Genomic DNA, 26,085 nt, shown 5'->3' on the forward strand with positions numbered 1-26,085 from the left:
ATAAAAATGTGGATTTCAAACATGTTCGAAACATTACACCTGGAAGAGATGAGACTCCTCCTAGCAGGCAAAGCAGACCACTTCCAAAAGACGTGGTCTGCATTTATGGAACTATTACAAGCATAAGGTGCAATAGTAATTTAAAAAATAGATGGTACCAGGATCTGGTAACGGGGGGTAAAAAAAAAACATGGTTGGTATATCCTTTTTTGCGGAGTTTTGTGTTATAACAGAGCGATTGTTTCTCCTTTTTTTTCTTTTCTTTCTAGGGTCTATTTCCTTTCTTTACTTCCTTCTCTAACTTCTTCCCTAAGGGGCTTTCTTTTCCCAACACTTTCCTGCACCTTCACGACTCTTGCTCACTTTCCTTACTTCTTTTATTTCTACCTTTTTTAAAGCTCGATAAACGAAGTGGTACAACAAATGTAATAAGATATATGTGATGTGTATTACTGTAATTTACTGTACTTCTAATTTAAACGTTTTTTTTTTTTTAAATAAATAAATGAATTTAAACAGTATTTTAACTTTGTGAAAGTAAGAAACTTTTGCAAACATTTAAATTATTTTACAGCCAGTAAACCAAGATGCACCGCTTAATTTGCCATCCTAGGGTGGCACAGTGGCGCAGCGATAGAGCTGCTGCCTTACAGCACCAGAGACCCGGGTTCAATACTGACAATGGGTGCTGTCTGTACGTAGTTCGTACGTTCCCCCTGTGACCACTTGGGTTTTCTCCAGATGCTCTGGATTCCTCCCACGCTCCAAAGATGTACAGGTTTGTAAGTTCATTGGCTTCTGTAAATTGTCCCTCGAGTCAAGGATAGAACTAGTAAACGGGTGGTCGTTGTCGGCACGGGCTCAGTGGGCTGAAGGGCCTATTTCCATGCTGTATCCATGCTGTATCTCTAACCTAGTTCTGATAAATGATCTTTGACATGAAAAGTTGACTGTTCTCTTCCCATGGATGAAGCCTGCCTGACCTGCTATATCCACCATCTGCTATTTTTACTTTAGATATTCATCTGCTTTTTAGTTTTACCGTTCTTTTGATCACCATCCTAATCTGTCAAGAATAACATTAGAGCCCCAGTGTATAAGGAACTTCACTTCACCATAAAACACTCCTTCAACATACGAGAAGCGAAAGGAAAATTTTGGAGAGATAAATAAACCCAACAGTTTCCCTCTTTGAGCATGCCAAGTTCAATACCTCAACTATTTTCTAAAGTTAACATTGAATCATTGCAGTTCCTCAGAGATATCAAAGTATACTTTGAAACATCCCACACAAGGCCTACAATTTACTCATTCAAAGAAATGGGCAGCTTGGAATGGACGGCAAGATTCTCTACAACAAAAACTACATAAGGTCCTTATGATGCTGATTATAAATGCTGGGGAATACCAAATGGAGATTCCCAACCCAAAAAAAGGAAAATTAAACAATTAAATTTAGCCTGAGTAACTCATCTTAGCACATCAACATTGAATTAATTAGAATTAAATCATTGTTTGGTACGATAGCTAATGTTATTGATGCATCCCACCCTGCTTCTTGCAAAGATGCCACCCTCCACTCTCAATTTTTCTGTTCCTGCTGCATCATCCCCCAAGTTGCTTTCCATTTTAGGAAATCTGAGATGTCCTCTTTCGTTAGTGACGTGGTTTCCCCCCAGCTGTCATAGATGGATCCTTCACCCGCATCATCTATGTGTCCCGTAGTTCTGGTCACTCTCTCCCCAGACTGAACAAGAATAGAGTTCCCCTGGTCTTCCCCTTTCATCTCACAAGCCTCCACATCCAACACATCATCCTCCAACATTTCCATCACCTCCAGCGTGAACCCACCACCAGTCACATCTACCCATCCTCAATCCTTTCCGCTTTCCGCAGAGACCATTCCCTCTGCAACTCCTTAGTTCATTGATCCCTTCCCACCTAAACCACCTCCTCTCCAGGTACTTTCACCTGCAACCGCAGGCGATGTAACACCTCGCTATGCCTACTCCCTCACTTCCATTTAGGGACATCGGCAATCCTTCCAGGTGAGACCGAGGTTCTCATGCACCTCCTCTAACCTCATTAACTGAATCCAGAATTCACCTCCTGAAGTTTTCGACGTGGAGGTGGTGAAAATGTTGGCGGATTATATGCTGTATCTGTCCCGCCCAATCCCCTGACACAAGGGTCTCGACCCGAAACGTCACCCATTCCTTCTCTCTAGAGATGCTGCCTGTCCCTCTGAGTTACTCCAGCATTTGTGTCTACCTTCGATATCAAACCAGCATCTACAGTTCTTTCCTACACTGCGTGATTAAGCATAGCTTATGAGACAAGAGAGAGTTAAGAGTCAAGACTGTTTATTTGTCATTTTACCAGCAATTGAACAATAAATTTCTTACTTACTGCAGCTTAGTAGGCCTGTAACACAATAACACACAGGGAGGGGTAGGGGGAGTGGTGGAAGAGGGACAGAGGGGTAGGGGGAAGGGGGCGGGGGAGAAGGAAGAAGGTGGGGTAGAGAGTGAAGGGGGTGGGGGAGAGAGGGATGGGTGGGAGAGGGAGAGGGGTGACGAGAGGGAAAAGAGTGGGGAGGGAGAGTGGAGGGGGAAGGGGGGAGAGAAGTGGAAGAGTGGGGAGGGAGGTGTAGGGGGAGTGGTGGAAGAGGGACAGAGGGGTAGGGGGGAGGGGGCGGGGGGGAGAGGGAAGGGGGTGGGGTAGAGAGTGAAGGGGGGTGGGGGAGAGAGGGATGGGTGGGAGAGGGAGAGGGGTGATCAGAGGGAAGCATAGAAACATAAGATTCTATAAGATCCCCCCTCAATCTTCTAAATTCTAGCGAGTACAAACCGAGTCTATCCAGTCTTTCTTCATATGAAAGTCCTGACACCTTCTCTGTACTCCCTCTATGGCAAGAATGTCTTTGGGCATTGGGCATTGTGACATCACATGATGGAACGTTCACCAGGGGCTGGGGCTGATGCAAAGGCATATGTAAATGTATCCAATCCGATTGGACATCTGTGAGCATTGGGCATTGTGACATCACACGGACATCACACGACATGGAACAAATCAAAAGGCAGAAAGGCAGCGGACGGATGGCGGACGGCAGGCGGCAGCCACAGAGTTTTAAAGATAGACTAGACCAAGTGCAGACCCGTTGCGTCTGTTTCCCCAACGGCGTTTGCGGGGGGGGGGGGGGGGGCTGCGGAATCACACTCACATTAACCACCCCTCAAACACACAGGTGGGGGGAGGGGGGGGTGAGAAGAGGGGAGGGAGGGGAGAGGAGGAGGAGGAAACGGGACAGATTTGGGAGGGAAGGAGAGCGGGGTAGGGGGTGAGAGAGGGGGATGGGGAGAGAGATGTGGGGGAGGGGGGGATGGGGAGGGTGGGGAGGAGGGATGGAGGGGGGTGGGGGAGGGGGGGTGAGAAGAGGGGAGGGAGGGGAGAGGAGGAGGAGGAAACGGGACAGATTTGGGAGGGAAAGGAGAGCGGGGTAGGGGGTGAGAGAGGGGGATGGGGAGAGAGATGTGGGGGAGGGTGGGGAGGAGGGATGGAGGGGGAGAGGGGTGGGGGGAGAGAGGGGAAAGAGTGGGGAGGGAGAGTGGAGGGGGAAGGAGGGAGAGAAGTGGCTGAGTGGGGAGGGACGAGGAGAGTGGTAGGGGGAGTGATGGACGAGGGACAGAGGGTAGGGGGAAGGGGGCGGGGCCAGAGAGGGAAGGGGGTGGGATAGAGAGGGAGGGGGGGTGGGGGAGAGAGGGATGGGAGAGGGAGAGGGGTGAGGAGAGGGAGAGGGGGAGGAGAGAAGGGGGGAGAGAAGTGGAAGAGTGGGGAGGGAGGGAGGGGTAGAGGGGTAGCGGGAGTGGTGGAAGAGGGACGGGGGAGTGGTGGAAGAGGGACAGAGGGGTAGGGGAAGGGGGGGGGGAGAGAGGGGAAGGGAGGGGAAGAGAGAGGGGTGGGGGAGGGAGAGGGGTGGGGTAAAGGGAGAGAAGTGGTAGAGTGGGGAGGGAGGGGTAGGGGGAGTGGTGGAAGAGGGCAGAGGGGTAGGGGAAGGGGGCGGGGGGAGAGTGGGAAGGGGGTGGGGTAGAAAAGGAAGGGGGGTGGGGTGAGAGGGATGGGTGGGAGAGGAGAGGGTGAGGAGAGGGAAACATAGAAATTAAGTGCAGGAGTAGGCCATTCGGCCCTTCGAGCCTGCACCACCATTCAATATGATCATGGCTGATCATCCAACTCAGTATCCTGTACCTGCCTTCTCTCCATACCCCCTGATCCCTTTAGCCACAAGGGCCACATCTAACTCCCTCTTAAATATAGCCAATGAACTGGCCTCAACTACCTTCTGTGGCAGAGAATTCCAGAGATTCACCACTCTCTGTGTGAAAAATGTTTTTCTCATCTCGGTCCTAAAGGATTTCCCCCTTATCCTTAAACTGTGACCCCTTGTTCTGGACTTCCCCAACATCTGGAACAATCTTCCTGCATCTAGCCTGTCCAACCCCTTAAGAATTTTGTAAGTTTCTATAAGATCCCCACTCAATCTTCTAAAATCTAGCGAGTACAAGCCGAGTCTATCTAGTTTTTCTTCATATGAAAGTCCTGACATCCCAGGAATCAGTCTGGTGAACCTTCTCTGTGCTCCCTCTAGGGCAAGAATGTCTTTGAGCATTGGGCATTGTGACATCACACGATGGAACGTTCACCACGTGCTGGTGCTCCTGCAAAGGCATATGTAAATGAATACATTCCGATTGGATATATGTTAACATTGGGCATTGTGACATCACACGATGGAACGTTCACCAGAGGCTGGGGCTGGAGCTGCTTCTATGGGTGAGAAGCCAGTTTTTTTTGGTTTATTTTTGGGGGGGGGGGAGAAGGACTTGATGAAAAATGTGTACATAAACACGACGAAATGTAATCAGGAGCGGATGCTTTGAAAGAAAAGTGAAATCTCTACCGAAATGGAAAAGATCTCGGCGATCCTGCGTCTGGTTTCGGAGTAGCAAGGAATCAAAGGAAGAAAGGCGGCCGGCAGCCGGACAGACGGACGCCGGACGGCGGCAGCCACACAGTTTTAAAGATAGATAGACATATACACACATATCTATCTATCTATCTATCTATCTATCTATCTATCTATCTATCTATCTATCTATCTATCTATCTATCTATCCATCTATCTATTAAAACTCTGTGTGTGTGTGTGTGTGTGTGTGGCATCTGTAATATTTTTCTTTCGCACAATTTAAGGTAGGTCAACACAAGAAAAAACAGGCTATGCAGTGGTAGACACGAACAGAATTTTAAAGATACTGGACCATATTTGAGAACATTACCAAAAAATACATTCGAATATTATAGCACAGGTATGCCTTCAATGTTTTGAATTTCCCCTTCCATTCAATGTGGAACTCTTATCCAACACCATATATTGTTTTTGTTTTATAACCCTCAATATCCCTGCTTAACAAAAGAAAACAACACAGCGGCACAGCTGCTGGAGCTGCTGCATCACAGCACCAGAGACCTGGGTTCAATCCTGACCCCAGGTGCTGTCCGTGTGGAGTTTACACGTTTTAGGGTGATTACGTGGGTTTCCTCAGAGTGCTCTGGTTTCCTCTCACATTGCAAAGATGTGCGGGTTTGTAGGTAAATTGGCCTTTAAATGTTCCCCCATGTGTAGGGAGTGGATGAGAAAGTCGGATAATGTAGAACTGCTGGAAACAGGTAATCAATGGTCAGGTTGGACTCAGCGGGCTGAAGGGCCTGTTTCAATACTGTTTCCCGAAAACTAAAACATTGAGAGTTAAAAAAAAAAAAAATTGGCCAAACAACAGTCATTTTGTGGAGCAGAGTCCCTGATTCGTATAACCCTCTACAAACAGCGATTCAGTTTGCAAAATTTCATTCCTGAAATGCATGGTCTTAAAATAATAATGAGCTATTCAAAAAATAATGAGCTTTCATCATAAACTTCCCAGTCACTGGAAATGTTTTCTCTCCACCTAGTTTGCCAATCCCCCTTAATATCTGGAAACCTTCAATCTAATCACTTGTAACCTTTTGAATTCCAGAAAAACAATTTATTCCCTTGGAATTTAGAGGTAACATTATGGTAAAACTACACAAAACTACTTGCAAGGTCAATATATTTTCTAAGGAGTGGTGCCCAAAACTAGTTCAATGTACTTCAGATATGGTTTTACTCGAGCTTCATTTAGCTGTGGAATAATTTCTACCCTCTTGTGCTCCGATCCCGCTGAGTTTCTCCAGCATTTTTGTCTACCTTCATTTAGATACAAGATCTCTGTTAATAATTTTACTTCTCCAAATGGTTAGACAACTCTTTTTCTATATAGTTCAATACTGTACACTATATGGAAGTCAAGCATATGACTTCCCAATTCACTTCCCTTGCTTTTTGTGGAATACTACTCTCATCAGATACTAACAGAAGTTAGAGAATTCAACGGGCAAACACACCAATTTTAGAAACAAACATACTTATTCCATTATTTGCACTCAATTTTGGCCACAAATTTTAGCTGTTTTAAAAAAAAAAGAAATACTAATATACTGTTGATTTCTCCATCTATGAGAGATTGACAATTGGAGCATTGGGAACAAAGCAATATGCAAAACTGAATTCCTCATTAATAGCAAACAACGAATTACAGTAAATTATAGCTGTTGCAAACATATAAAAGAGAATCAACGAAAGAAACAGAAAACTACATTTGCAACTGAGAAACAACTAAAGTAAACTCACACTGACAAAGTCACAGTGCCAGTCATAAGGCTCATCAATTAACAAGATCCAAGGATCTCATCAGTATTTTCTACAACTTGAGTATTTGTGAAAAATCCAATTGAAATGGTGTACCATTTCCATAGATCTTCCACCAGTCACACAATCCAATCAAAAATCCTGTCCAAATTTATCCCCTTAATAGTTAAATATAATTATGAAATCCAAATAGTATTATGTTCAGTAACAGCAAGATTTACAAAACATGAAATACATCAGAACATTTTTATTCCAGAGTGTAAGCAAATGATCACGCCATTTCTATTTTACTTCGGAGTCACATGAGTGACTACGTGAAGAGCCCGCTCAGCACGCATGCGCGGCATTACGCCAGCAGTGCAACAGCGACGCATCGGGAGTCAGGTGCTCCCGCTACGGGGTGAAAGAACGGACCGTCAGGTAAGCTCTGAGGTCGGGTTTTCTTTCACAGGAGAGCCTTCTGCCTTTCAGGCAGCGAAGAAAGGCTCTTGGACAAACCTGTCCCCCGTTCGACTCCACGGAGGAGCGTTCCATCTGGGGGGGGGGCAGCAACAGAAAAGACCTGTCCCCCGCTCGACTCCATGGAGGAGCGTTCCATCTGGGGGGGGCAGCAACAAGGCGGTAGGACCGCTTACCGGGCGCTCCGCTATTTCCCGACACCGTGCTGAGCCCAGCCCGCTAGCGCCTGAGTAGCAGGCTGGATATAAAGCCACGGAAGAGGCGTCCGGCCGGTGGCTTCCGACTTGTCGGACGGGGACGTCTCTCCACCCGCACGGGGAGGGGAGACAGCCGCATGAGCCGCTTGGAGGGGCGCCCTCGCAGGGGGAGTTCAGGCAATCCCTCCACAGTGTCTAGTGCACTGTCCATTGCTTCCTCCTTACCCGAGGATAGCTTTGGTGACCAGGATGGGATGGTCAAGAAGATGGGACGCTGGCTGAAGATGTCGGGAGTATGCAAGGGGTGCAGGAACAGGAAGAACTGCTAGGTGTGGTGGACCGCTACGTGGCAACCTCACGTGCAGGAGGCTGTTAAAGGCCCTACAGGAGAGGTGGTCAATGAGGCGTATACAGCTCCAGAGAACTGTGAGTTCCTTAAAGTGCCGGCTGTAATCAGCCAAAAGTGGGGGCACGTTGGGGCAAACATTCGGAACCAGGAGCTAAAACTGCAGCGGATCCTCAGGCTCCTGACGTCAGCCATCACATCGTTTGCTCGTTCCGTGGACAAATACGGAGATGACCACAACCTTCGTAAACAAATCATAAGACCTGCCATAAAATCCTAAATTTGCGGGGTTGTGCAAAACCCCAGCCACTGAGCCAGACCCACTGCTCTTTGGCAAAAACCTCACAAAGCATATGAAGGATATGGAGAGGCCTTAACAAGCTTTCGGTCTCATGAGGGCAGGCCCCGGGACGAGCAAACCAAAAACAATAATCCCTAAGCAGCAGCACCCCATCGTGTCCATCAGTCGACGTCTACCATATGGGACTGGTGAAAGCTCGGGGTCCGCATTCTATCCCCGGAAGTCTTCTTTAGACCAGGGCCCAGAGCGGACCCCATGGAAAATGCGCCACCCCCCAACATCATCGCCACGTCAGACAACGTGCAAGACTCATTGGACCGGCAGGAAACAGAAGAATACCCATAACCATGGAGGTAGGTGGGTCTGGTTCCTACCAGCGTATAGAAAATAGGGGCTTAATACTAACAGGGGGGAGATTACACCTGTTTAAAGAAGCACGGGAGTCTATCACGAGTGATCAGTATATACTCAATGGCATTAGTGGATACAAAATACAATTCATACTAGGAAAATTGCCACCAGTTCAACATTCACCCCAGAGGGTATTTTCCCTCTCCATTAAAGAAACGAGAGGGACAAGCTGAACTGGTGAGACTAATTATAAAGGGTATCATGGAAAAACATGAACCCTTGGAATTCGTATCAAATATATTCACTAAACCCAAAAAAGATGGTGGATGTCGCATCATCATTGACTTAACTTCACTAAATATGTTTGTTAAGTATATACATTTCAAAATGGAAACGGTTGTTACTGCCAAACAACTAATTTCCAAAGGATACTTCATGGCAAGCATTGATCTTAAAGATTCGCAAGGATCATCGCAGATACATGAAATTTACCTGGATGGGCAGCTATGGCAGTTTAAAGCGTTACCCAATGGGTTCACATCAGCCCAAGATTATTCACCAAGATACTAAAACCAGCTCTGGCAATATTAAGAAGACAAAAACATATTGTCATGGCATATCTTGATGATATCTTAATAGGAGGCAAGACCATGGAATTGACTATGTTAGCTGTATCAGCTACCAAACAGTTGTTCGAAACCCTGGGATTGTCTTACATCCAGATAAATCTAAGTTGAAGCCATCCACAATCATGGACTCCTTGGGCTTCACAGTTAATTCAGTCTACGTGACTGTAACATTGCCAAGAGACAAAACAGTTGAATTGGCACAATCATGCAACAATTTAATGGTCAACGAACGACCAACCAACTATTCGACAAGTAACAGAGTAATTGGGGAAATGGTAGCAGCATTTCCGGCTACACAATTTGGACCTTTGCACTGTCAAAACTTACAAAGAGCAAAGGTACAGGCACCAAAACGACATACAGGTCATTATGATCGTGTCATGAAGTTACCCACTGAAGCAATATCAGAACTACAGTGGTGGGCAAAAAACGTTTGGCATAGTTTTCAGCCCTATTATCATCACTAACCCAACGTTAGTTATCCAAACAGATCCCAGTGCTCAAGGCTGGGGAGCAACTAACCCTATATCCAGCACAGGTAGTAGATGGACTAACCCAGACTCATCATTACCACTTACACTGGGCATTAATTATCTAGAGATGTTGGGTGACTTTTATGGTTTAAAAGCATATGCACAAATATGCATCACTTGCATGTACGGTTACAAATAGATAATACTACGGTGGTGGCCTACATTAACCATATGGGCGACATAAAATCGGTATCATGCGACAAGTTGGTCAACACAATTTGGCAATGGTGTGTCGAAAGACATATTTGGCTATCAGCAACTTACCTGCCAGGTAAGCTAAATACAGTGGCAGACACCAGGTCACGTAAATTTAATGACAACATCAAATGGATGTTAAACCCCCAAAAATTTGCAAAAGTTATCAAGCAATATGGCACGCCAGATATCGATTTATTTGCATCAAGGCTAAATCACCAGGTGCCTATGTATGTCGCTTGGGAACCAGACCCTGAGGCAGCAACGGTAGATGCGTTCGCGCTGGATTGGGGAAATTCTTCTTCTATGCATTTCCTCCCTTCTGCCTCATCAGTCGGGGACTACGCACAATACAAATGGACTCTGCTTCAGGTATTTTGATAGTACCCAACTGGCCTACGCAGCCATGGTTCCCAATACTGCATGACATGGTTGTTGAAACTCTGATGGTATTCCCCAGTGACCCAGTTATTAACACCCAGTGTCGGGCACAAGCCACCCGTGCCATGAAAAAATCAAACTCCTGGGTTGCAGATTCTGCACAAACCACTTCTGGGACTGGGATTATCAGAACAAACCGTCGACACCATGTCAGCATCCCTCCGAACATCCACTAAAAAACAGCACTTGTCCAGCATCAGAAAATGGGAGAAGTACTGCTTGGATACAGGGACCACCTACTCAACCGCTACAGTTACCAAGGTACTGGAATTCCTGGCGAACCTTCACCACGATGAAGGACTCAGCTACAGAGCCATCAACACAGCTAGAAGTGCCATGCCTGTCTATTTAAAACCAGCTCCAGGACAACAGGCCATGGGGTCCCACCCGCTGGTGGTCAAACTAATGAAGGGTATTTTCCAACTCTAACCCCCTAGACCAAGGTACATCCATATATGGGATGTCAGTGTGGTCCTGACATACCTCAGGGGATTGCCACCAGCCAGATCCCTCAACCTGGAACAATCTATGCTCAAAACACTCATGTTGATGGCACTTGTATCTGCACAGAGGGTCCAGTCACTACACCTACTGCGACTGGACAGCATGCTCACAGCTCCAGACCAGATCGCTGTCGTTATCCAGGGACTGATCAAACAGAGCAGACCAGGAACACCTAATCCAGTCGTGAAATTCCGGGCTTACCCGCCAGAACCACGGTTATGTGCCATGACCCACCTACTATCCTACATAGACACAACCAAAAATATTCGAGGGAGATGAAAAGCCTTGTGGGTCAGTCATAAAAAACCTTATGGTCGGGTGACGAGCCAAACCATTGCGAGATGGCTCAAGCAGGTGCTAAAAGCTGCTGGGATAAACACTAACATGTACAAATCTCATTCTACCAGGGCAGCATCCACGTCGATGGCTAAAAGAATGGACGTGCCTATAGACCACATCCTGGCTACAGCAGGATGGTCGGGGGAAAGACCGTTCAGAAATTTTATAATAAGCCGTTGGCAAAACCTGTTTTATTTGCAGAAAAGTTTTTACAGACTGCAAATATTTAATTTAAGCCCAGGGGAGCGATTTAATTTCTTTGTTGTTATTGTTAAAAAATACCATTGTGTTTTTCTACAAACAGATTCATTGGTTGATTACGATAACACACTTCCTCCCTCAACGACTTCGGCAGTGCGTGAAGTAATACCTGTTACACGGTTTGAAATCACAGAGCTTTGAAGTCTTCACGTAGTCACTCACGTGACTCCGAAGTAAAATAGTAAGATTAAACGAGAACTTACCCGTTTGAAGTTTGATCTGTATTTTATGAGGAGTTATGATGAGGGATTACGTGCCCTCCGCTCCCACCCTCAATCATATGGGTCAAACTGATAAACTAATCTCCTTTTCTTTACTATGTTTACTTCAATAACTGTGTCTATCTGTGATTCCACACCGCTGCTTTGAAGTATGCCGCGCATGCGTGCTGAGCGGGCTCTTCACGTAATCCCTCATCGTAACTCCTCATAAAATACAGATCAAACTTCAAACTGGTAAGTTCTCGTTTAATCTTACTATTTTATATCATCAAATTATCTTGATTAACTTGCACTCTTATAAAATCCCTCCCACCCAACAATGTTTCCATAAGTCTACATCATATACATTTCCATCTTCTGGAGGAGACACTATAAAACATTGCCTTGTTTAAAATGTATCTTTCCAGTTTTATTTCTTTATCCTATTTATCTTTATTATAACACTTGGATATATTTGGTAAATGTTAGAAACACTTCCAGCTCACAGAAATAGCAATTTTGTAATCAACATAAAACATAAGCACATTGATCTGGTGCAGAACACACAAAAAAATGATTACAACTTAAAAATCACACGTTTCTGTTTATGTGAAATACAGCACGACTGACTGAATGATGAAATGTTGTAATAGCAACCAGATTTTTCACTCATTCTAGTCAAAAATATTGAGGTAAAACTTTGAAACAATGCAGTTAATACTAAGGTGAGAGGGGAAATATTTAAAAGAAACCTGAGAGGCATCTTTTTTCACACAGAGGGACAGTTGCTAGAGGAAGTAGTAAATGTGGATATAATTACGTTTAAAAGAGAACGAAAAGATGGCACAGTTGCACAGCGGTAGAGTTACTGACTTACAGCACCAGAGACCCAGGTTCGATCCCGCCTAAGGGTGTTGTCTGTACGGAGTTTGTACGCTCTCCCTGTGACCACGTGGTTTTCCTCCAGCTGCTCCAGTTTCCTCCCACACTCCAAGGATGTACAGGTTTATAGGTTAATTGGATTTGTAGAAAGAATATAAATTGTCCCTAGTATGTAGGATAGAACTAGTGTACGGGGTGATCGCCAGTCGGCGCAGACTCGGTGAGCTGTAGGGCCTGTTTCCATGCTGTATCTATAAACTAAACTAAATACTTGGACAGGTATACAAATAGAAAAGATTTGGGAGAAAACCCGATATATCATTGGAGATGCAGTCAATAAAATCTTCTACTAATATTACCATATTATTTTTATAATTATCTATGATCTCCTTACATATCTGCTCCTCTAGTTGATGCCTATAATAGTCCCATGAAAGTAATCATTTCTTTGTTATTTCTAAGTTTGATCCATATAGTCTCGCAGGACGTTCCCCAAGAATGTCCTCTCTGAACACTATAGTTATGACCTCCCTGATCAAAAAGGCAACTTCTGCTCCGCTTTCTTGATCACTGCATCAAAGGGCTTTCTCACGGTGCGACCTGAAGCAAGACTTAACAAGAGTTTAACATCGTGGGAACCTTCTGCGATAGCAGTACGGCATTCGTGGACCACCGAGGACCTCCGTGGCGCTAACGGCAGGTAGTCGTGTAACTTTGTAAGGTCGGGAGAAAATTCAAAATTTTTTGAATTTCTCCAAGAGTGACTTGAGCAGCGTTGCAACATTGTATGAACGCAGATGCCAGTGCGATATCCGTGCGATATCCGTAATGACTCTTGCGGGTACCGTGGGAACTCCTGCGAACGGTAAACCCGGAAGCTTGACAGAAGGGACATAAGGTGAGTAAAAAAGGTGGTCTCAATATCGCCAATGGACCATGTGTCCATCGAGGACGTCCCACCTAATTGTCATTGTTTGAGAATCTTTTTCACAGTAAAAAGACTTGCAGAGATGCCTCTCAGAAAAGCGCAAAGAAAGGGGTCAAAGAAAGTCAGAAAGTTTTTAGCCATGCAGGTAAATGAGGAGGAAACTCAGCAAGAGAGACAGGTGGAGAGGGAAGAGGAGATGCCAGAGATACCACTGCCTGTGGGCTCCTTGGAGCAGGGAGAGGGTGATCAAGGTGGATTTGAGATTGCCTCCCCAGTAGCTGTTGCCTCCCCAATATCCTCAGCAGACGATAACATAAGGGTAAGATGGCAGAAGGTAAGGCCATATAACTTCAACAGGGAACAAGAGGGGGAACTGGTGGAGTGGTACCAATGCAATGAGATTCTCTATGACAAATCCAGAGAGGATTATAGAAATAGGGAGAGAAAGCGCAACCTGCTGGAGACGAAGGCTGCGGAGTATCCCCGGTGCTCATGTGAATATCTATAACAAACGGCAGGTTTTGCGGACGAACATCTTATAGGAAGCACTTTTCAGAGGACAACACTAGGAAGTCAGCTTATAACATGCAGTAGTGTTCCTGTGGTCGGCTACCCATCAATATAGCTGTCCTGCCACGGCACACTCCCCAATTGTGAATTGTAGTAAGCGCAGAGATGGTCTCTTTGCTCTTTCACACTGGATGTGCCCGAGTTACCTTTCAAACGCTGCAGTGAGACCATTTTCAACTTGTTCGCACCACTTCTCCAAGCACCTAGTGTTACTTCCCCTGTGTCACTGTCCACTATGTCACCGTCCTGGATGGATGTTGCTGATCCAGCAGCTGCACCTCTCATTCGGATCAGGTTGTACAGAACACATGCTGCATATACTATACTCTCCACATTCTTGGGCCTCTGCTCCATTGTCTTGAGCAAGCATCTAAATCTGTTTGCCAAGATGCCAACATAATTTTCTACTACTCTCCTGGCCCTTGACAGCCTGTAATTGAAGATCCTCTGTTCCCTACTTAGATTCCTCTGTGGATATGGCTTCATAATCCAGGGCCGTAGTGCAAAGGCTTCATCAGCAACCATCGCATATGGGATGTCCGGGCTGTCTTCTCCTGACAGAGGTTCTGGATCAGGCATGCCTGCTGTTCCACCTTCCATTTTCTTTCCAAGCCATGTTTCTTTCCAAATCCGGCCATCACCAACACTTCCAGGTGTGCCCACATCCACATACAGGAAGTTGTAGTTATAATCAACCACCGCCATGAGTACAATTGAGTGGAATTTCTTGTAATTGAAATAATTTGAGCAACCTCCGGGTGGTTTACGAATTGCCACATGCTTGCCATCCAAAGCCCCACATGTGTGAGCAAAGTTCCACCTGTTTTCAAACCCCAGTGCAACTCTCTTCCACGCATCTGGTGTACTGGGGCATTCCATCACTTCAGCTGAATAAAATTGGATGATCGCCTCACAGGTTTCTCGGACAATACCACAGATGCTGTTGGTGGCGACAAGAAAGTTGTAAGATAGACTTTTATAAGAATCAAGTGAGGCCAAGTAGCGGAGGGTGATTGCTATGCGCAACCCTGGTTCCAGTGCCTTTCTCATTACAGTGTCAGTCTTCTTCAGCAGAGGTCCCAAATTATTCTTTAACTCATTAAAGAGCTCGGGTGAAATTCTGACAAAGTTTTTGAATGCACTTTTATCCTCTTCGCACAGCACATTAAGCAGTTGCTCATATTGTCCAAATTGAGGTCTCCGTTGAAACATGGGCTTAACCCAGTGAGACTTCCTCTTAATTCTCTTTTTAATTAATCTCACCCTTCTGCCTTCACGCAAGCGTTTTCGATGCACATGTTGCGCTAATGCATACAGCGCGTCAATGAAAATAACAACCAGCCTGTACTCGAACCAACTTTGTATAGGCATGTCTGCAAATGAGCCAATTCTACGAACGGAGGATATTTATATAGTGTGTGAAAAAAAGTGACATCATTTGTGCCACGTGATTAACTACACTACAGTCCACGATGTTCATTCACGATTAACGGGAAAGATCGGGAGACGGACAAGTCACTCGCACAAATGACAGAATTGCCGAGTACCGTGGGAACTCTTTATCTACCCCCCGTTATATCGTGCGGAACTCGTGCTGGACCACGACCACTTCACTCTTGTGACATCTTGCGTCAGGTCGCACCGTGAGAACCGGCCATCAGTGTGAAGGGACCAGGGTAAATTGCTAATGATACGGTTGCTTGGATCTTGAAGATGATGACCATTTCTACAGGAGTTTCATTAATAAAGACAGAGCTGTATTCACCCCCTTGCTTCCATAGGTTAATAACCAATTCTTTGGTCTTGCTGCTGTTAAGGACCAGCTTTTTGTTTTTGATATTATGTTACAAAGTACCCAATCTTTTTCCTGTAGTCAGTCTCTGCATTGTTGTTGAAATGGCCGAAAACTGAGATATCATCGACAAACTTAAAGATTGAGTTGTTGCTGTACTTTGCCCCAGTCTTGGGTGTGCAGGGAGTAGAGCAGGGAACTGAGCAAACATCCCTGAGGAGGTTGTTTGAAGGTTAGGGTGGAGAAATGCTGACCAATTCTAACTGAATTAGGTCTTCCTGTTAAGAAATTAGCAGTCAATAAGAGTATTTTATGACTTACTCTATTTTAGTTCCTCTTAACACCTCTCTTTTGTAGTATATCAGTTTTCACCTCATAAACGTTCGAGTAAACGTGTGGTATTCTTCCTGTGCCTGCAGTGTTATTTCTATAATAATACATTCAAAATTGCACACTGTACAACTGCAGTGCTCTTATCACATTTACCTTTCAAAATTATGTTTTACGTTTCCACTCTTCACAGATGCTACCTGACCAGATGAATGCCACCAACAGTACTTTACTACCAACATTTTTATTTGTTCTGCATACTTAAAAGGATGGATCTTCAGATAAATATCACATTAAGGAACCATGTTAAGCTCTTAACCTAGGAAAGCAGCAAAATCAATACAACTAAGATCCACAGTTAGTATTAAATGCTTGACTTCTTAGTTTTCAATGCACTGTAAGGATTAACAATGTGCCCTTTGTACAGTGGCAAAAATGTAACCTTAGCCAAGTGCAAAGTATTTATGTATTGCTAAACCACAAAAATGATTGAGTTGCGCACAAACTAGTCCCCGTACAAAATTGTTCCTGAACAAATTTTGTTCTTGACACCAAATAAACTCCTGCTTCTGTGGTATAATCATATTAAATTTTGTTACGAATATAATTGTCTACCAGGGAAACATTTGCGGTTAATTACAGAAACCAGGTTCAAAACACAGAAAACATCTATAAATAGATAAAGGCGACACAGATGTGTCACAAGAATGATCCTCATATTTGCATTCACATAGTAATTATACTGCACTTAAGGAGATCCAAAGACCATTAGAAATTGATCCTTGGACACAACTATGGAGTTGACTCAGCTGTTAGCCATCTTTGCAATCGCCCCATCCCTAAGCAGGCATTTGAGGATAGCCCTCAACTTCATGCCATTTACTCACTGGCAGCGACCTTCACTTACATATTTCTACTTTTAAAACCTACCTGTGCTTGAATAGATGCCTGCTAGGCCACACACAGGCGATAAAACTGGATTATCCTACGCAGTGCGGAAGAAGAACATTGATTAAAATTTAACTATTACCTTGGTGAATAATTAATTCCATGAAGTCAACATGACAATCCTGTGCTGTTATAACAAGTTAATGAAACGAATATATGCATCCAGATTAGTAGCTGCATTTACCAGTGATACTGTATATATTTTTAAATTATACTGCTGCACAACATCTAACAATTCATGTTACTCCATATCCCGCCTCCATCAAAACATTTTCACAAGAATTTCATAAATCATTGAAAATTCAGAGCAATGTTTCCAATACAACTTAACCTGCTCATATTTAACCAAAATATCCGGCACAAACTTAACCAAAATAGTGTATTTCAGGTGGTGCAAGTATTATCTGATTGTTTCAGGGAGAACTCCAAAATTTTACCAGGTGTTTTTCCAATATGTGCAAGTTTAAATTTTTTTTTTGTAAAGAGTAGCATAAATGTGGAAACAGATGGTCAGAGACAAAACGCAATGTTTCAATGCATAGATGAACACAGAAAATAAGTGGTCAATTGACCTGCAAAGTTAGCTGCAATTTTCTCTCTCAATAAAGAACACCTAATCTGGTGACTATTTACATCATTCTCTTTTGATATTTCCTATACCAACATTACAGGGTGAAAGTGTTTTATTTTAGAGCAGTTTTAAATATTTAAAGATCTTATGCAACTATTTATTGTCCTTGATTTCAATGTTCTGCTACAATGCTGTACTTATAGAAAGCCTATCAATGCCTCTACTTTCTAAGAAGATTCAGTATGTTGTTGCATACTCTCTTGAACTTCTACAGGTAGCGTGTATATTGACTGGTTGCATCATGGCTTGATTCTGCTACGTGAACACTCAGGAATGAAGGATATTACAAAAAGTGGTGGGCAGAGCCTGGTCCATCATGGGTACTGACTTCCCCACCATCGAAGGGACCTCAAAAATTCACACCACCCTGGCCATGAACCAGGCACATGTCGTGAGTAATTACTCAAGGTAGGCAGTCAGCCGGCTTTTTAAAAAATCTTAAACCGCACGCATGCGCAGATTGTTCTCTCTGTAAAAAATAAAAATAAGTAACAATTCAATTTTCCCAAGGCTTCTAAATCTCAATTCCCTGCCCGACCGAGCCTCCAACCTCATCGTTCCCCAGCCCCGCACGGCCCGTTTTTACCTGCTCCCCAAAATCCACAAACCTGACTGTCCCGGTAGACCCATTGTCTCTGCCTGTTCGTGCCCCACCAAACTCATCTCCACATACCTTGACTCCATACTATCCCCCTTGGTCAAATCCCTTCCTACCTATGTTCAAGACACCTCAGACACTCTCCGCCGCCTCCGCGCATTCCATTCTCTAGGCCCTCACCCCCTTCACCATGGACGTCCAGTCACTCTACACCTCCATCCCCCACCAGGATGGCCTCAAAGCCCTCCGGTTCTTCCTCGACCAGAGGAGCAACCTATACCCAGCCACTGACACTCTCCTCCGCCTAGCGGAGCTGGTCCTTACCCTCAATAACTTCACGTTTGACTCCTCCCATTTCCTCCAAACACAAGGCGTAGCTATGGGCACACGCATGGGCCCCAGCTACGCCTGCCTCTTTGTCGGGCACGTCGAACAATCCTTGTTCAATACGTACCAGGCCCCATCCCCGACCTCTACCTCCGTTACATCGACGACTGCTTTGGGGCCACCTCCTGCACTCACACACAACTGACTGACTTCATCCACTTCACTACCAACTTCCATCCGGCACTCAAATACACCGGGACCATTTCCGACACTTCCCTACCATTCCTTGACCTCACTATCTCCATCGCAGGTGATAGACTCCTGACTGACATCCACTACAAACCCACTGACTCCCATGGCTATCTGGACTACACTTCTTCCCACCCTGCCTCCTGTAAGGACTCCATCCCTTACTCCCAATTCCTCCGCCTATGCCGCATCTGCTCCCAGGATGAGGCGTTCCACACCAGGACATCTGAAATGTCCTCATTCTTCAGGGAACGGGGATTCCCCTCCTCCACCATAGCTGAGGCTCGCACCAGGGTCTCTTCCATACCCCGCAACACTGCTCTCTCTCCCCATCCCCGCACTCACAACAAGGGCAGAGTCCCCCTAGTCCTCACCTTTCACCCCACCAGCCGTCACATACAACAAATAATCCTACGTCATTTTCGCCACCTCCAACGTGACCCCACCACTCACCACATCTTCCCATCTCCCCCAATGTCTGCCTTCCGCAAAGACCGCTCCCTCCGCAACTCCCTTGTCAATTCTTCCCTTCCCTCCCGTACCACCCCTTCCCCGGGCACTTTCCGCTGCAACTGCAAGAAATGCAACACCTGTCCCTTTATCTCCCCCCTCGACTCCATTCAAGGACCCAAGCATTCGTTCCAGGTGCGACAGAGGTTCACCTGTATCTCCTCCAACCTCATCTACTGCATCCGCTGCTCTAGATGTCAGCTGATCTACATCGGTGAGACTAAGCGGAGGTTGGGCGATCGTTTCGCCGAACACCTCCGCTCGGTCCGCAAGAACCTACCTGACCTCCCGGTGGCTCAGCACTTCAACTCCCCCTCCCATTCCCAATCCGACCTCTCTGTCCTGGGTCTCCTCCATTGCCAGAGTGAGTAACACCGGAAATTGGAGGAACAGCATCTCATATTCTGCTTGGGGAGCCTGCATCCGGCGGGCATTGAACATTGAATTCTCCCAATTTTGTTAGCCCTTGCTGTCTCCTCTCCTTCCTTAGCCCTCGAGCTGTCTCCTCCCATCCCCCAGCCCTCGGGCTCCTCCTCCTCCCTTTTCCTTCCTTCTCCCCCCCACCCCCTATCAGTCTGAAGAAGGGTTTCGGCCCGAAACGTTACCTATTTCCTTCGCCCCATAGATGCTGCTGCACACGCTGAGTTTCTCCAGCATTTTTTTGTGTACCTTCTAAATCTCCTTCATTTTAAAATTACTGAATGAGTGGGTGATGGAGGATGAAGGCAGGTGGACAGATGGTGGGAAAAACGGGGGCACACCGGGACGTTGAATCAGTTGTCATCTTATTGAATGACAATACTAATTCAAGGGTCCAATTGGAGGGAGAGTTCCTTTCACAGCGTGTGGGGAGTCTGTGCCAGGGGTGAAACATGCGGGGAGGGCAGGAGCGTTGAGAAGGAGGGGGTCAGAGATCATGTCAGACTCACTCACTCACCGCTGCCGCAGCGCTCCAGGCATGGACAGCAGAACTGGCCGCCTCTTCCGGGGAGGGAAGCAGCTCGGGTGACTGCGAGTGGCCGCCGGGACCCGACAGCAGAACCGGCTGCCACTTCAGCGCCTTCTGCCGGCCCGCTCACCTCTGGGAGTGCTCTCCGTCTGAACACCTCTCACCTGCCGCTCGCCTCACTCATGTCAGCCGCTTCCAGCAAATCCTTAAATTCCCACAGTCGAGTAACCTCAATTGGTCCCTTGAGCGCGCTGTCGGAATTTAAGGATTTGCGGGAAGTGGCTGACATGAGCGAAGCCGACAAGCGGCAGGAGAGAGGTTTTCAGACGGAGAGCACTGCCAGAGGTGAGCGGGAACCGGCAGAAGGGGCTGTCCGGTCCTGGCGACCACTTGCAGCCACCCGAGTTAATTCACTCCCCGGCCACAATACGGTGGCTCCGTGCCCGGGGCGTCACAAGTGGGTTACTGGCCCCAATCCCCTCCTTCACAACACTCCTGCCCTCCCCGCAACTTTAACCCGGGCCAGACTCCCCAAACACCGTGAAAGGAGCTCTCCCCACCCACCCCGGGAAATACAGTATTTAAAAACATAAAGCACCAGGAAATGTACTTACCACGTTATTGGTACATGAACTCCATTCTTCACTCTTTGTTTCCTAAGATCCTCTTAAAATAATGACAATCCATATTTGAAAATCCCGCCAAGAAACTCGCGCTGAGCATGCGCAGTAGGCTGCTGCACATGCGCAGTACTGCAAAGGCCGAATTTCTGCTGCCTTCAGCTCCGCTTGAAATTTACGGCTTGAAGCAGCGCTGACGGCACGTGGGCTGCACAGACCTTCGCGTGTTACAAGTGCTGCGGTTGAAAGGCACGGAGAATTATGCCTACCTAAGAGATCGATCTCTTAGAAAGGCATAATTCTCCCATGCCTTTACTATTTATATTTAATAATTGCCATTTCATAATTTTAGTCAGGATAGGCAGTGCCTACCTTGCCTATCCTGACGGCACGTGCCTGCCATGAACTCACTTCACTCTTGCCATCAGGGAGAAGGTATAGGAGCCTGAAACCATAACTTCTTCCTGATGGCAAGAGTGATCTGCAGGTTCAGGAACAGCTTTTTCTCATCAACATCAGGTTATTCAACATTACAAACACCAACTAAACTATTGACTTCTTGGTTGCACTGGTGACGTTGGGCTTTTATTTTGTTTTGCACTAATGTTGGGGTTTTATTATTTATTGAACAACTTTTATTCGTTTGTTTTTTTATCTATTATTTTATTTGTTTGTTTATCTATTGAGTACTGTGTTTACAAACCGATTATGCTGCTGCAAGTAAGAATTTTATTGTTGGTTTTGTTACATAAGACAATGAAACACACTTGACTTTTAAAGTTTCATGACTGCTCTCCACCTTGAACATCAACATTTCAAAAATGTATTTAAAAAACTTATGCTACAAAAGAAAGGAGAAAAAAAGCCTCCCAGACATCCAAGATGATAATTTCACAGGGAATTGCAGGGTTTTGTTTAGGGGCTTACAGGGAAATACCAGCTTCCCCCCCAAAAGTAAATGATTAAAAAACAGAAGATAAGCATTTAATTATTATTTTCATTTACATCAATTTCAAAATATTTTTAAGTATATGGATGGGAGAGATACTGAATTCATAAACCCCTCATGGCTATTTATTAAAAGAAAAGCACACCCAAGGACAAGGCTTCAGCAGCTGTCAAAGCCAAAACCTGGCACTTCAAGACAGCAAGGTATACTGTACCTCTGTAAATAGACCAGGCTTGTACAAGCATTTGGAAACTTGGGAAGCAAAATCTGGCCTAATAAGAAACTGGACAGACCATACGCTACATGCGAGGTTACCTTCCGATTATCCCTCCCTCCACACCATTGACCAAATACTTAAATGGAGCAGCCGCATAATTATGACCATACAATGTGGAGCACTTATAAGGCTACCTATCTTGCAGTCAATTATCCATCTATTTGACCTCTACTGACTGTGAGACGCAAGTAAACAATGTGATGGAATACCCTACTGTCATGCATGTGGATGAATGCAGCTCCAAGGACATTAAAGAAGCTCCAGCACGGGACGACATAGGAACAACTGATTTACACCAGCAATATTTACACCACCACCACTCATAGCCACCATTGAAAAGTGTTATAGAAGTCTATGTTGTGACAAATGCACAAGGTCATAACCGTTTTTTGATAATCAGATTATAAAAGTAACTCATTATTAGAAATTATATATGCCCTCAAAAACCAGCAGTTTACATGACAGATGTAATCATTTACTTTTGAGCAAAACCTTGAATGTATATTTACAACACTAAATTTATTCAAAGTAACTTATTGCTCAAATAAGAAAGCTAAACAATAAATAGCTTTAGCCAGAAGGGAAAAAATCAGGCTGTGTTACATTTTATGAATGCTGTGAATGATGAAATATAGGAACAGTCGAAACATATTAAAGCAACGGAGGGGGGGGGGAGAAGAGGGGGGGGAAGAGAAGGGGGGGGAGAGAAGAGGGGGGGGGGAGAAGAGAGGGGGGGGGAGAAGAAGAGAGGGGGGGAGAAGAGAGGGGGGGAGAAGGAGAGGGGGGGGAGAAGAGAGGGGGGGAGAAGGAGAGGGGGGGGAGAAGAGAGGGGGGGGAGAAGAGAGGGGGGGGAGAAGAGAGGGGGGGGAGAAGAGGGGAGAAGAGAGGGGGGGGAGAAATGAGAGGGGGGGGAGAAGAGAGGGGGGGGAGAAGAGAGAGGGGGGGGAGAAGAGAGGGGGGGGAGAGAGAGGGGGGGGGAAGAGGGGGGGGAGAGAGGGGGGGGAGAGAGGGGGGGGAGAGAGGGCGGGGGAGAGAGGGGGGGGAGAGAGGGGGGGAGAGAGGGGGGGAGAGAGGGGGGAGAGAGGGGGAGAGGGAGGGGAGAGAGGGGAGACGAGGAGGGGGGAGAGGAGGGGGGGAGAGGAGGGGGGGAGAGAGGGGGGGAGAGAGGGGGGGGGAGAGAGGGGGGGGAGACGAGGGGGGGGAGAGAGGGGGGGAGAGAGGGGGGGAGAGAGGGGGGGGAGAGAGGGGGGGGGAGAGGGGGGAGGGGGGAGAGAGGGGGGGGAGAAAGAAGAGGGGGGGAGAAAGAAGAGGGGGGGAGAAAGAAGAGGGGGGAGAGATAGACCTGCGGAGGGGAGAGGGGTGGGAGAGGAGGGAGGGGCAGGTTCATCTCCGGCAGAGTGTTGAACGAGGGAGCAGCGGGCAGCAAGCGGGTTCATCTCCGGCAGAGACTTGAACAAGGGAGCAGGGAGCAACGGGCGGCTTCATCTCCGGCAGCGTCTTTTGAATAACGGGGAGGGGAGGTTGGAGGACTACGTCACTCGCAGCGCAAGCAAGACGGCAGCAAGCAAAGCCATTGTGACGCCATCAGTCAAAGACAGTGGTTTTCAAATTAAAAGTTTTGTCAGATTCTTGAACATTTTCATTCATAAGCATGAAATTTTCATAAAAAGCGATTTTGGAATCCACGGGAAAAATCTCTACCGGAATATGTAAACATTTTATCGTTACCGCGTCGTTTTTTTTGCTAAGATGTGACAACACACAAAGAAAAAAACATACACACAGCCATATCCAAGATCACAGTTTTATAAGTATAGAGATTCTATTCACTTTAGTGAAAATTTCTGGTATGTTGTAAATAAAAGACCACATTTTTGAGTCAGTCAAATAAAAGGGCCACATTTTATGGCTCCTCAAGGCCTTGTAGAAAAGTCCAGAAACACGAAGATCTCCAAGTCACCGTGCAGCAGCATCTTTGGGAACCTTGCACTGTGTGCTGCCAACAGATGTCAGTCTCTCGCCTGGGGAAACATTCCACCGGCTTCAGGTGCCCGCCGTTTCCAGGGAGACGGATAGAACGCAGCACAACTGGGCGTGATCCAAGTGCGCGACCAGAGCCCTGCCCCACTTTAACCCGCTGCTCGCTGCATCCATGCTACATCCATTCCGCACCACTCGTCTTCATTAGTATTTAAGTGCGCAGATGCATTGTTTATTTAGCTGACCACGAGACGAGAGTGTATTTTTTCAGGTGTTATACAGTGAAGTTTAGGAAATCTTAACATACCCTTTCGGTGGTCTACTAGTTGCTGCAAACTCCATCATTCCGAACTCCTTTTAGCGTACACTCTTCACTTTGTTTTCGTCCAGATCCAACATCGATCTAGGTCACTGTAAATAGTGTTTAAATAAAGTGTAAATAAACTCTCCCAAAGTCTTTACACCCTCCAAAAAAACCGCCCCGTGCTTTTTATCCGAAAATGGTAGTACTCGAATAGACTCAATTAATAATTACAAAAAGTAAAGGTCAAACATTTGACAGCCTGCGCGCTCTCTCTCTCTGACAAACACGCACGACAACTGTCTGCTAAATTAACCCGCAGCATAAGCAACTAACTATGCGTACTCGCCACTCCAAATTCAGACACTTGCAAAGCAACAATTTACCACTGCTGACTTTTTTTTAAATAAATCTTCGTTTTCTGTAACGTTTCTCGATGAAAATATATAAGGTTCTTCTATCTTTGAACGCCCGCTTCTCCCTCTGCCACGACCGTTGTATGAAATTAACCGCCTTCCTCAGGACTCGCTTGTCAATCACCGCTTTGTCTGACCCAGACGGCAGCAGTCTGTGAGGTCGAAAATGTTCTGCAAACGTGTTTCGCTGTTGCCGATCACACGAATCGTTTTCCTTTTCATCTTAACTTTATTCGGCTAAAGCGAAGGCGCCGTTTTGACTGGAGAATGATATAAAATCGCAAAATTATACTTCTCCCATATTTTGAACAAATTACTCCCGAAACCTATTTTTTTAATCAATTGCCATCGCGAGATATTTTTTAAGCGAGAGAGTTGAGGGCACGCGATGTTAAGTATTGAAGGTTTAATAACAAAGCACAGGGTACACCAACAGGAGTTACAGGACCCAAGGCTGAGAGCTCCACGAGTCCTCTAGGTCTATGTCACTTGCCAAAGATAGCTCGTCTATATTTAACACGACAGCATATTTGCTACATCAAAGAAATAAAGCTGCGAGTTCGTCATCATCTTTAATTATTTGTACAAGCCATTGGTAAAATAATTACATGCAATTATGTCTCCCCCTTGTAATCTTTCCATGAACATACATTCTTTGCAGTTTTAAACTCTGGAATAAGCTGATCCCAAATATGTTTCCAAATGTACTGTTTTTATGCGGAATATGGAGAGATTAAAAAACAAATTAATATTCAAAACATATTACAAACTTTCGGATATGTAAAGGTTTTGTATAATAATAATAATAATAATAAATTTTATTTGTTGGGCGCCTTTCAGACATCTCAAGGACACCTTACATAGATTAACAGGAATATAAACATATAATCAGAGTAAAATAAATAATAAAGACATCACAGAGACACAAACTAAAAACAGAATTCAGTCCAAAAACAGAAAATCAAAAACACAGTGTGAAGAGAGAGCAGCGGCAGCTAAAGCGCGCCAGCGTCCACTCTCCCTTCACGGCAGCCATCTTGGACAAAGGCTAACAGGATTACGTAGAGACAGAAAATCATCCCCCCACAATGGATACCACTGTGGGGGAAGGCACAATGTCAAGTCCCCAGCCCCAAGTTCACCCAAAGTCAGTATAAGCAAAGCTTAGCTACATCATCAATAGCTGGCAGAGGATATTGCTCCCAGATGGTAGTTTTGTTTAGGTCTGAGGATCTAAGTAGGTGTGGCTTTCTTCTCAGTTTGCCATTTTTTCAAATTG

General features: G+C 45.7%; 1 protein-coding gene across 11 annotated transcripts in view; it reads right to left on the minus strand.

Moving 5' to 3' along the window:
* Positions 1-25,244, minus strand: part of cobl (cordon-bleu WH2 repeat protein) — a 255,373-nt gene extending 230,129 nt beyond the window's left edge. For 3 of the 11 annotated variants that reach the window (XM_033050032.1, XM_033050026.1, XM_033050005.1), the window contains exons 1-2: positions 24,736-25,244; positions 24,397-24,500 (exon numbers count right to left, since the gene is read on the minus strand). In XM_033050032.1, the coding sequence (XP_032905923.1) occupies positions 24,397-24,434 (38 nt within the window). In that variant the 5' untranslated portion in view covers positions 24,435-24,500; positions 24,736-25,244. Of the gene's footprint in view, positions 1-16,981; positions 17,037-24,396; positions 24,501-24,726 lie in introns of all 11 variants that reach the window. The other 8 variants (XM_033050073.1, XM_033050063.1, XM_033050056.1 and 5 more) reach the window with 5 other exon arrangements.
* Positions 25,245-26,085: the final 841 nt, after the last annotated feature.

This window comes from Amblyraja radiata, chromosome 2, assembly GCF_010909765.2.
Source record: "Amblyraja radiata isolate CabotCenter1 chromosome 2, sAmbRad1.1.pri, whole genome shotgun sequence".
Classification (NCBI taxonomy): domain Eukaryota; kingdom Metazoa; phylum Chordata; class Chondrichthyes; order Rajiformes; family Rajidae; genus Amblyraja; species Amblyraja radiata.